The 12,738-nt window shown below is 36.6% G+C and overlaps 1 protein-coding gene across 16 annotated transcripts in view; it reads left to right on the top strand.

Annotated features, from left to right (window-relative positions):
- The window catches only part of KIAA1109 (KIAA1109 ortholog), a 127,675-nt gene that overhangs the window by 90,665 nt on the left and 24,272 nt on the right, over positions 1-12,738 (top strand). For 10 of the 16 annotated variants that reach the window (XM_041125566.1, XM_030038425.2, XM_041125410.1 and 7 more), the window contains 11 exons: positions 28-196; positions 702-913; positions 2,994-3,192; positions 3,767-3,826; positions 5,261-5,487; positions 5,994-6,194; positions 6,400-6,530; positions 8,016-8,139; positions 9,140-9,249; positions 10,748-10,838; positions 11,385-11,447. In XM_041125566.1, coding sequence (XP_040981500.1) covers positions 28-196; positions 702-913; positions 2,994-3,192; positions 3,767-3,826; positions 5,261-5,487; positions 5,994-6,194; positions 6,400-6,530; positions 8,016-8,139; positions 9,140-9,249; positions 10,748-10,838; positions 11,385-11,447 — 1,587 coding nt within the window. The remainder of the gene's footprint in view (positions 1-27; positions 197-701; positions 914-2,993; positions 3,193-3,766; positions 3,827-5,260; positions 5,488-5,993; positions 6,195-6,399; positions 6,531-8,015; positions 8,140-9,139; positions 9,250-10,747; positions 10,839-11,384; positions 11,448-12,738) is intronic. The other 6 variants (XM_041127083.1, XM_041126734.1, XM_041126907.1 and 3 more) reach the window with 3 other exon arrangements.

The raw sequence follows: 12,738 nt of genomic DNA, 5'->3' as shown, positions 1-12,738 counted from the left end.
CCTTCCCATTTTTTTGAACATTTTAAGGTTTATGAAGAAGCTGGCTCAGACTTTCATCAAGTTGCCTATTTCAAGACAAGAATTGGATTAAGAAATGCCCTCCGAGAAGAAATCAGTGGCTCATCAGATAGAGAAGCTGTGCTCATTACTTTGAACAGACCAATTGTTTTTGCTCAGCCTGTGGCCTTTGATAGAGGTATTGAAGAGACAATTGTCTTCATACTGAGGAAGCTATATATTTATTTTTTTTCGGAGAGGCTTGATTGTTCCAAGTATAGTATATTTCATGTTAATCAAAATGTTAGGTAGCTGAGAAATTTAGGAGAGCTACTGCATGCCAACAGGTTAATAATTCCCAACATCAAAAATGCCATTTGCTAAGATGATTAATTTTCAGGTGGTTTGGAGGAAGTTGCTTTTGTAAGTCTTCACAAATGAATAATACTGAGAACTGCATTGCTTTCTGTATTTTAATGTGTTAACTTTGATGCTAAACGATTGGCTTTGTCCATCTTGTCTTTTGCAGCATGAGCCTCTTCACTACATCCTAAATATGTGTGTGTGTCCATTGTTGCACATTCACTGTCTTAAAGTAATGGAGAAACCATAAAAATGAAAAAAATGAACTTTATTGAGTGAATGTGCTTTTTGGTTGTTGTATGTGTTGATTTCATTTGAGCATTTCTGGTTTCTTCATAAAGCTGTGCTATTTTGGCTGAACTACAAGGCTGCGTATGATAACTGGAATGAACAGAGAATGGCTTTACATAAAGATATTCATATGGCCACAAAAGAAGTAGTAGATATGCTACCTGGAATCCAACAAACATCTGCGCAGGCTTTTGGGACCCTCTTTCTTCAGCTGACAGTCAATGACTTAGGAATTTGCCTGCCCATCACAAACACACCTCAGGTAATCAAAATGTCTGGAGCAACATGACTACTGATAGCCTGTTGAAATATCCATTTGTATGTGGTACATGGCTTTTATGTCCATAAATGTAATTTTTCATCACACCGGTGCAAAAGTCATAGGATGCTAATAATTGCACTAAGTGACATTGCTTGTAATAGAAATGGTGCTCTCATTTAGAGAAGAGCTAGGTTATGCATGTTTCAGTTAGTGTGCATGTTTTGGGGAAACACTACATATGAGCTCAGCGTTTTGGAAAGTCCTTGGAAATGTTTCAAGTGGAACATATTTTCATGAAAGCTTCCATCACAAACTCCAAGTAATCCTTTATTTTTCATATAATTATAGATAGAAAAAGAAAAATTCTCAAAACTGTTGGCTTTAACGTGATGTTCTGATGCTTTTGTTTGCTTAATTAAAACAAGGAATGAGAGTATGAATAACTATTTGAGATATATAGATCTATGCTTTTCAAACAGTCACTTTTATTTAGGTACTCAGAATGGGTTAAAGAAAGATACTTAAAATGCAGTCATTGACAAAAAGTATATCATTGTAGTACAAGGTAAGTCTAATACGTTACACAGGATGATGTATTCTTTAATGTGCTGTTAACTAGTTTCTGTATTAAAGTAATGTCTACACAGTGCATTGTGCAGTGTGTTAATGCAGCTTGTTCTGTAAGGGAACGTACGCTGCATTATGTTTCTGGAATACCTTCGAGTCTTAAGTTTAATGATGAATGGCTCGGTAATGCATTTCCAGGGTAATGCTTTGTGGTCCCTGCAGCTTCTCCTTCCCTGGCTGTGCAGTTTGCTGAGTTTCTTGACAACCAATGCAGCATGATCCAACACATTCCCCAATTTGACATTTCGCTCTGCCTGTTGATTCTTTCTTCAGATAGATAGGAAAGTACCTAAATCAGCGGGCCTAGCTTTCTTGAAAATCTCTGTGTTTATTCTCAGTTAAGAAACAACTCTGTGCAGACCTGTATTCCCTCTGTTCTTCCTTTGTTAGAAATGGCTGCAGTTATGCTTGTCTCTTCATTTATAAGGTGAAGGTGTGATCTGCACTTCTTAAGTATAAAATTGAAAATAATTACATTGCCAGTTGACAGCAGTTTAAAAAACACACGAAGCAGTGGAGCATTATTAGGATGGATAATGTTAGATGCCTTTGAGAGAAAACCTTGGATTCAGAGACTGTTCTGATGTTGAACTGGGAGTATTCTTAATGGGGATCAATTCCATAACAGGAATGAATCATTTTAATGATGGAGAAGGAAGTAGTCATAATACGTAGAAATGTAAAGGAATAACGAGGGCAATAACCTAGGAGTCGCAATGACATGACGTTTTGATTGTGAATCTTCTATCTGGCAGCTACGGACAAAACAGATGGCATTTAATGCTCTTATGTGTTACAAATGATAGTAAATTATGAAAAATACATTCTGGCTTATGAAGTCTTAAGCTGTATATAGAATAGCATGTTTACAATACTTACGCTGGATCAAAAGAAGTCTAGCTTTATAAAAGGGAATATGTGGGCTTTTTTGCAGAGAAACAAAATTACAGCCCTTCATATATGAAGGGCTGGAAAATAATCAGTCAGTCTGTGTATTTACGACTGCATAACTGTAGATATCAAAATAAGCACAAAAACCCACGTAAAAATTAAAGCTACTTTTTGTCATTGTTCAATCAACTCATCTGCAGCCCTTCTTGGAGAAAAGAATCCTGGGTTTCTGCTCTGTGGTCATGGGGCCATATGGTTCATAGCCCTTGATCATCTAGTCCTTGATCAAACATGGATTTTCTTTTCTTTTCCAGATGAGCTTGACTACTGGTACCCTAATATATTTACAATGTAGGTGTTGCATGTAGAAAACAGCAATGCAAGACATAGTACGGACAGATGCAATGCTTTTGAAACTTTCTGCAGAGAAGGAAAAATACAAGGAGATAAGAGAAGGGGATCAGTTTTCTAACAGGGAAAGATAAACAGCATTTAATGCGTGTACAATATCACTTTGACATTGCAATGACCAGTAAATTCTCTTTGTGTTTTTGTTTTCCAGTCTAACCACACTGCAGATCTTGACACTGGCTCTGCTTTAGTCCTGACTATTGAAAGCACGTTAATCACTGCGTGCTCCTCAGAGTCTTTAGTTAGCAAAGGTCATTTTAAAAACTTCTGTATCCGCTTTGCTGATGGCTTTGAGACAAGTTGGGATGACTGGAAACCAGAAATAAGAGGAGATTTAGTCATGAATGCATGTAAGTGGTTCTGATTTCATGCTGGACAATAGTTTTTCAGATATAAATCCACTTTCACCCTTTTCCATGACTTTTAAAACTGTTGAACTTTACTCAGAAAGATAAAGAAAAGACTTTAGCCTTTTGAAAGCAAAATAATATGGATCTAACGGGTTGCATTCCTTTGTTATTTTCCTTTATTAACTTTGTTGCTATATGTCTCATTGTAAACATTTAAGTTCTGTCTGAGAGATGTTGGTAGAATTGGATGCGTTGCTTTTACATAATTTCATAAGATCCCAGTAAGTTTTTAACAGTTTAATGTAGATGATTTTCATTTATGTATAAATATCTTTCATTATGGTGAAGATTCTAGAATTTATATGGAATTTTAAGTCGATATAAACTTGGATGTTACCAAGTAGATTCACTTTACTAAATAAGAGAAGTCATTCAATGGGAATTAAAACTAAACCTCCTATCCAACACCACTCATGTTTTAACTGTGGAGGGCAAGAGACTGAGATGGAATTTGGAAGGGCTGGTCTAAAGCAACTTTGACTGTCTGCCTAATGAGTGTATATGCTTCATACAGGTGTTGTGCCAGATGGTACATATGAAGTGTGTTCTAGGACAACAGGACAGGCTGCAGCAGGTAATACACTTTTTTAATAAATCAAGTCCGTTATAAATAAAGCATTCATAAAACATGAAATTTATATCCTTTAACTGTGTTGTAATTTAATTGGTGGTTTGGGTTTTTGTTTTGTTTAGTATCTTGTTTTCCTGGTAAAACTCCTCAATGTTTTTATCTGCTCCATCTTTTCAAGCTATTCCATGTTTCGAGTCACATCGGCAACACTGGTTTTAGATTTTTACCTGCAGGAAAACACACGGTGTATATGTGTTTGTTCCTTGGTTGGAGAATAGTCCTTTATAACAGCAATGTTGTCCTACTGCTTCCTGTCCTCGAGACTGCTAAATTTTCCAGTCGTCCTAATGCTGAGACTTTGCATCGTAAGCTCTCATTCCTCCCTCATCTCTTCCAGAGACCGCCTTTATTCTTCCCAAACTCCCTCTCTTCCCAGTCTGTCCTACTGAGTTGTTTGGACATTCTCCAGAGGCTTTAAAAATACCTGCCAGTCTCTGTCTTTAAAGTGAAAGAGGGTAGATTTAGATTGGGTGTAAGGAAGAAGTTCTTCACCGTGAGGGTGGTGAGGCACTGGAACAGGTTGCCCAGAGAGGTTGTGGATGCCCCATCCCTGGAAGCGTTCAAGGCCAGGTTGGATGGGGCTTTGAGCAGCCTGGTCGAGGTCTTTAAGGTCCCTTCCAACGCAAACCATTCTCTGATTCTATGATCATACCTGCTGCTTGCTGCTTCTCATCTCTTTGCCCAAACGTTGCATCTACGGTGTCTACTGTCTCCATAGTTTTGCTCATTGTCCCCTGCTTGCTTTTTGTGCTGAGACGTAAAAATGAAACACATGCTGCAACTGTTAAAAATTTACCTCACATGGAACTGTGAATGGTGAAAAACAGGATGAATCCATTTAGAAGGAAGAACAGCATCTTGTGTAGTTCTTCTTAAAGCAAGTTCTGTATTTTGATGCTGAAATGTGGCACTCATTAGAAAAATCCTGGGTAGACAGGGTATTCAGCAGGCACATTACACATCCAGCATCATTATTCAAGACTTGAAACTGTAAGTAGGTCAACATTTTTACATGCAGATAGACATCCTTTAGGTTTCTTACTGTTAGAAATCCTGTTCTGGAATATTATACTTGGCTGCAGTTGGAAGAGTGGAAGTTTGAGATGCTCTCTCCTGGTCATCAGCTTGGATGAAGAGAATGTATTTTCATTAGGTTTGTCTGTGTACATCACTTGTTAAAGAAATATCAACTTCATAGCTGTGAAGTACTTCCAGCAAGCATTTCAATTGTGGAATCTGTTTTCCTCAGAGTGGGCAGAAAAGACAGTTCTTTGTAACTGATAAACGCTGTCTTGGCTAACTAATACGTAACTCAGTATGGGGGATTTTTTAAAGAGGAAAAACTGGTTGGTTTTTGTTTTTTTTTTTTAAATACAGAAAGTAGTAGTGCTGGAACCTGGACACTGAATGTGTTATGGAAGATGTGTGGTATTGATGTCCACATGGATCCAAACATTGGCAAAAGATTGAATGCTTTAGGCAACACCCTCACAACGTTGACAGGAGAAGAAGATATTGATGATATTGCCGACCTCAACTCCGTAAACATAGCTGACCTTTCAGATGAGGATGAAGTTGACACTATGTCTCCCACTATACATGCAGTAAGTGAATCAAGCAGAATAAGTGCTACTAATTCGAAAAGGCGTGACAAAGTCTTCAGTCAAATGGAAAGATCTTAGTCTTGAGTCCAGCATGCTACTCCTTATAACTCATATAACTCTTGTTGCAAATCAAAAAAGTTTGTGTGTTAGTTTTCTAACTCTGTTTTTCAAAGGCAAGAAATCACAGATCATATTTCCACTGGTGTTATGTGGAAATACTGATCTCGATTTGAAAATACGGAGACACAATACCTAACTTCAGGTAACTGAATTGGAAAAGCTGTGGCTGTAGATAGGTTTTCTTAACAGGAGAGTAAGTTACTAACACGAGCAAATTAGAAAAAATTCTTTTTCAGTACTTCTACCCAATATGCTGCTGACCTTGCTTTTTGGTTTCACATAAAAACTTTTTAACAGATGTTCTTTAATGGCTATCTTAAATGTCTCTTGCCTGCCAACAGTGAAAACATTATCCCAGAACACTAATGTTCCTGTTTGTTGTTTAGAAATCAGGTGGAGGTTCATTATGTGGAGATGCACGCAAGCTAACATTTGGGCAGCGGATTGTAAATCACCTGCTGGGTTTGAGCCCCCCAAACCATCGACACTCTGTTCCTGTAGAATATCTATTGGGGTCAGCGAAGTGTGATTCTCTTCAGTCTAGCAGATCACATATGAAAGCAGGCAGATCCTGCTCATGGGGACATGTATGTAGTAGTTACAGTGTGTCTAACTGAATGATGGGGTTTGGATCACTGGAAAAAATCCAATCAGCTGCCTTTTGAGATGAAACTGATTCTTTTGCATGCACAAGCCCAAATTTTAAGGTGTGAAATTCACTTTGCCTGTTGTTAAATCATACTCATGTCCAATCTTAGATGAGGGTGTTAATTAAATGTTTATTTTAAATAGGAGATTGTTGATCATCGACGGCAGGGAGCTTCTAGTATCCAAACTGGAGAACAGCGAGGAAGAAAATTTGTGAAACGTTTAGTCGATATTAGAGAACTCAATGAGCAAGCTAAAGTTATTGATGACTTGAAGTAAGTTGGGTTTTGCTTTAACTCGCACAAAGTTTGGGAATAACAAACTGCAGCTGTCTTGTTTCTTTTCTGTTCTTATCACATATCTTGTGGCATTGTGGTGGTCAAGTGGAAATTGTGGTCTCTATTTAAAAATAAAAAATTGTCCTTTTGGATTCTGTAAGAAGAAACTATATATGCAAGTATTCTCTCAGATTTCTCAAGTTCTTCCCCAAGTGTCAAATTAGTCTATATTTTTTCTGGTTCTGCATTACAGTGGCTGATTATAATCAATTTCCTATTGATTCAAAATTGTAATTTCATCTTGATTTTATTATCATGGTGATTACTTTAACAAAATATATTACTTTGTAACTGTAATAAGCTTAGTCTCATTCACTGGAAGAAAAATAATAATATTTAAATCAACTATTTTTGCATCTTGTAGGTGATATTTTAAAAATAAATCTCTATGCTGTGCTTGAGAAAACCCTGAAGAAAGAATTATTTCACATTTCATAAATTTCATCTGAACTTCTGTGAATTTTATTAATAATTTTTTGCAGTCATGGTCTGTTAGGCTTGCTTTTTTTTTTTTTTTTTTTTTTTTTTTAGCCTTCCCTAAGACAGACTTACTATAAATGAATCTGTCTGGGATGGGAATACAGAGCTTGATAATTATGTGTTAAATAATGACGAGGAGACATGTTTTACTGCTTGTACTTGGAATAAAATTGCTGTCACCATTCAGAGGGCAATTGTATCTGAACTTTGGAGTTTAGGTTAAATGTTTCTTCTGATACGAGTTCAAGAATCAAAATTATATATTGTGCCTGCCTTTTCTCAGTTTGAGCACTTCAGTAAACTGTGATTCTTTCAAAATAGTAGTTGCTTTACCGAGTTTTTAAAATTATTTAGCCATGTGTTTTTTCTGCAGAAGGTAATCTGCTACAGAAGGCTGTCGTTGGTGTGCCAAGGCTTTGGACTGTTACAGCGGGATGATTTTTCTTCATGCTGCTGGGGATTTGCAGATTTGCTCATTGTATTTGTTTTTAATTAAACAGCTGTCATGTGATTTGAAAGTGTATAGGAGGTCCTTAATCTAGTTGTTACAGCTAGGGCTTTCTGAAACAAGAGAGTTGCTGCATAGCCATTCTTACTCTCCACCTTAGATAGCATCATGGTAGCACTGTTGTTTGGGGGTCTCCTTGCACCCTAGTTTGTTCTACATCCTCTCTCTGCTCTGCTAAGTCACTTGGAGACAGAAACCTTGATATCAAAGAGTCCTCTTAAGGACAAAGTATTATGCCTGACAAAAAGTTGTAGCATGTAATAAGGGTAAATTTTCTGCAGCTATATTTGGCACTGGTCATAAGTAACTACTGAAAAAAATGAGAAAAAGGGATAATTCCCAGGGAAGGTAGAACATCATTGCAACACAGATTTTGAAATGCTGAAAATAACATCACCTATTTGTAAGATAACTCAACCATGATTTATCTGCAGAAAATTAGGTGCGAGTGAAGGAACTATAAATCAAGAAATTCAGCGCTATCAGCAGCTCGAGTCGGTGGCCGTGAATGATATCCGCCGAGACGTTCGTAAAAAGCTACGTAGATCCAGTATGAGGGTGAGCAGTATTAAGTAGCTTTAAAAATACGATAGCACTTGCGTTGCGTATCTTTTCGGCATGTTGATTAAAGGAAAGAAAATGTTAGTAATGGAAAAGGAGGGTTAAGAATATCAGATAGTTCGGCAACCCCTTTACCTTTAGGAGGGGGTGGGGAAAGGTTTTTCTCCCTTGTAATAATGGTGATAAGAAAATTGAAATTTCACAGATACTGTAATGTAAATGGGTTTATTAGCACACTAACAAGAAATAGTCAGAAAACGTCCTTTACTCCTCGTATCAGATTTTAAAATGATTCCTTAGTGGACTGATGAATGCAGATGCAGAGGCAAGCATGTTAACTGCCTGGGCAAATGATAGATATCTATTGTATTCCACTTGGCATGTGTGCTTTCTATATGTGTGTTCTACATATAAATAAACAGTATATTTGCAGAGTTAGGTGATGTAAAAATAAAAACAAGCTACTAGGCGTAGACGCTAGAAGAAACTGGGCAAAAAACAAGCAGTGTTGCTGGTAATCCACAAATATATGTGGCTTGTTGTTCCAGACCCTGATAACAAACCTGGCAAAACATTATTTTCAGTGAGTCCTAGTGCATGAGCTTTAAGTATGATGCTTCATTAATAAGAAAAGATCTTTCAAATAGTAATCTGTTTGCAGCTTTTTCTCAGGTTCTCTCATTTTAGCTCATGTTCTTCTGTTACTGTGGTGGTAACTAGGAAGGATGTCTGTCAAAGTGGTCAGATTATTAGCTTTGTGTATACTTTTCTCCTGGCAAAGGGACATTACCAATTCCAGCAAGTATGAAAAGCGAACATGTTTCCAGAGGCAAGATGAAGATGCTGGCAAATGCTGATAAGAGATGTATTTTAGCTATTATGGAACAAAAAAAATCTTTTTACTTTCCTGGCACACGTGTACAAAATAGTATTTTAGCTTGCCAGAGTTTTTATCTGTGTTCTCAGTTGTTGCATTTAAATATTATTTTTGGTTTAGGCTGCCTCCTTGAAAGACAAATGGGGTCTCAGCTACAAACCCAGCTACAGCCGATCTAAGAGTATTTCAGCATCAGGAAGACCACCTCTGAAGAGAATGGACAGAACAAGGTAAGCTTCTGGGAATTTGAGATCTGTGATAGCAACAACAGCATATGTAACAGAGGGAACACTGGACTTCGGCCATAAGAGTCCTTTTACTATAGGCAGTGGCTATATGTGGTGGAACTGGATAGGAGAAGGTGGTTTTGGAAGACGGGCATGTTCGAAAGAGCAACTCTTCACCTTTTTTTGAAACAACTTTTTTGACAGACTTAGTAGCATGTCAAATGAGGAGAAGTTTCCACTTCTGCAACAACTTAGGGTTTTCTACAGAATCCTGCTTTCAAGACATACTGAAGAAAAGTATATAAGGAAAAATGGCATAGTGTAATCATTTTGGTTTCTACACTTCATTTGCAATCATCTGCCTTAAGGGCTGTTGTAATGAGAAGAAGAAAGGGAGATTTTTTTTTTGTGAATGATGATTTTTTTAATCTCTTCACCTATATAATGTGTATTGGTTTTGTTTCATCGTTTAATGGCTGCTGAACAAACTGTAGTTGTATAATGATGCCTCCTAGTAAAGCGTTTGCTTTGGTTTTAGAATACATGTGTTTGAGTCTATTGCTCCTGTAGATCCAGCTGAAGCATTCGAAGTTTGGAATTAAAAATGTGCTGCATTATTATGTATTAAATATAAAAGATTTGAAAATTAAAAAGGTGGAGAGGAGTGTCTGGACTTTTTTCTATGAGAATAGAAATTCTTAATAGAAATTTGCTTCAACTTTGAATACTTCTGTAGAAGTGAATGGAAATTTATAAATAATCCAGATGTGAAAATATCAGACAGCAGATATTCCAGCATAAAGACAGCTTTATAAGTAGTCCAAAAAGAATTTTTCAAGGCCCTTGGAAAGGAATCTTTCTTCTGAATTAATTAGCATTTTTGATAATTAAAGCAGAGCAAGTGTCGAAGGCATGAAGGTTCTAGTTCAAGATCTGTCAGATGAAAACCACCTTCATTTTACCTTTTCACAAGGTTATCTCAAGAGAACCAGAAACTGTATGGAAAAGATAATGGGGCTTTTCTGTTGCTCTATAAGAAACACAAAGTTCTGAAAAACTTAATGACTACTTTGGTTCTGAAAGAAAAGTAGTATGCATATACTGTAAGGCCAAATAATTCATTTCAGTTGCATCAGAGAATACATTATGTGCCAACTTGCTTTATGTCCCATGTGGTAGATCATGAATTTCTATATTCTATAATTTCTGCTTGTTGGCTCAGGATTCAGAAACTTGCATAGAGAAATCAGCAGTGATTGGCTAGCGATAGACTACTGACCAAGTACGTGTAGCTTCTTTCTCTTTCCTTCTCCCCCTCCTTTTTTGCTTTTCATGTACCTTAAATGCTTCAATTATGATTTCATACTTTCTTCCATAACAAAATCATAAGTACTGACTGTACTTTTTTTATTGCCTTACATTTGCGTAGTTAAATGTTTGTATGAACATAAAATCCTGTAGTAAAACTCAACAAGCTGTTGTGTTTTGTTTTTACTTATAGCTCTCGACTAGGAGACAGTGAAGACCTCCCAGATATCCGTGTAGATGCTGCATCTCCCGGGCCAAGAGTAACTTTCAACATACAGGATTCTGTAAGAATTACTTTATATGCCATATAATTATATTTCCTGTGCCATTTGGTCACCAGTTCACGAGATAGGTATACCTAGGCAGACCTGAATTGCTTGTATGGTTTTGTGTGTCTATTTCTGTTAGTGTGTGCCTCAAATTATGGATGTGTTTTCAGAAGATAGATTTGTTTTGATAGAAGACAGATGTGTTTTGGTTTCTTAACACAGAAATTAACTGAATCATTAGAGAAAATATTTGAAAATCGTACTTTTTTAGGCTGATGCAGTAGTAATACAATTGGTTTGGAATTTCTATCTTAAGTGTGAAAAAAATCATCTAGTATTTTTTGTGCTTGAATATGTTTAGAGTTTTGGAAATGGGTATTAGTTACTTAGCTGTAGCCCTACAGGTATATCCTTCTGTGTGCTTGAAATGGATTGTTGAATCTTCGGTTTTGTTTGTTGCTACATTTTCTCATTTTTAAAATGTTCCTATTATGTTGGTTTTGCATGGCTGAGATCATTGTAATTGTTTTAATTTATATATTTTTTTCACTTCTAATTAAGTTGAATAAAACAGCTTTGGGGATTGCACAACAATCCAGCTGTCCAGGGGAAGGGTATTTTCAGGTATTTCTGAGAAGAAACAAGTATTCTTTGCCAGCAAACTAATTTATCTCACAGGGAGCTGCTTTTCAGTGTTTCATCTCTTTTGCACTCTGCTAAACAGAATGTATACCAAATTTGAAAACATTTAAATTTAAATATGTAAGCAGAATGTTATTGATTGTTGATGAACTTTCTAGAGTGTTTCTACACCCTTATGTAGACCTAGAACTTGCTAGTTTCTGTAAAATGAATTATTGGAATTTTGTTTGTATATTTATGAAGACTGATCAAGGCTGATGTAAAGAGACTTAAGTCTGGCCTTGAAAGGTGCTTTAGAAGAGGATTTTAGTGTGTGTGCCTTTGTCTGTTACATTGCGTTCCAACACTGCAGGCATCAACACCAGTACAAAATAATTGCTAGGTGGGATGACATTTTCTCACACTCTTATTTTTTGCAATTCCTGTATTTAATGTGGAATAAGATATTTTCAAATAGTAGTGAGTAGGGAATGTGCCAAAACTTCATACCCAGAGAACAAATGGTGGAGTTCAACTGCTTTAAAAAACATGTTTAGGGAAAATAGTAAAGACTTTTTTTTTTTTTTTTTTCCCTTAAAAAAACCCAAAAAACATCAAAACCAAAAAAACCCCGAACAAATCCACAAAAGCAAAACCAAACCAAACAAACAAGAAACCAAACTCAGGATATAGTAACGTACTTTTTCTCCCTTCCAACTCGCCTCATGCTCCCAGGAAATAAATTCCTATTTCTGAGAGAGAGGTGGAAATGAAACGTAGAAATGTGCTTTACACATTTAAATACATTCACATTTAAAAGCTATCCTACCTGTTGTTGTTGTTGTTGTTGTTGTTCTGTAGTAGCCCAGTTAGCTTAAGTTTTGTTGCCATAGCAAAATACTACCAAACGCTTAGATGTATCGAATGTTGAATATTAAAAAAAGAAAAAAAATCTTACTGACATTATAATGCCATTTCCTCAGCAGAGTTCTAATTTGAATTTGCAGACGACGACTGTGTAGCTCTATAGTAACACTGCGTAGGTAGTGCTGGTGTTAAACTAACACTTCTAGATATTTTTCACAGGCATTTTAAGAAGTTAATGTTCAAAAATTGCTTGCGTGGTGATTGTGGCATGCTTTATGTGAGAAACAGGAGGCCTATATTGGAAATTTGGCCTGAAGTTCGTTTTGTGTTAAAGCACGTGTGCCCAAGAGCGCAGCCCAGAACTGCAAACCGGTGCCGTACATTCTGTGTTAGCGTTCTGCATGTACGCCTCACTAACTTTCCTGGG

This window comes from Aquila chrysaetos, chromosome 1, assembly GCF_900496995.4.
Source record: "Aquila chrysaetos chrysaetos chromosome 1, bAquChr1.4, whole genome shotgun sequence".
Classification (NCBI taxonomy): domain Eukaryota; kingdom Metazoa; phylum Chordata; class Aves; order Accipitriformes; family Accipitridae; genus Aquila; species Aquila chrysaetos.
Note: the sequence above shows the minus strand (reverse complement) of the source record. Positions and strands in the feature narration are given on the sequence as shown.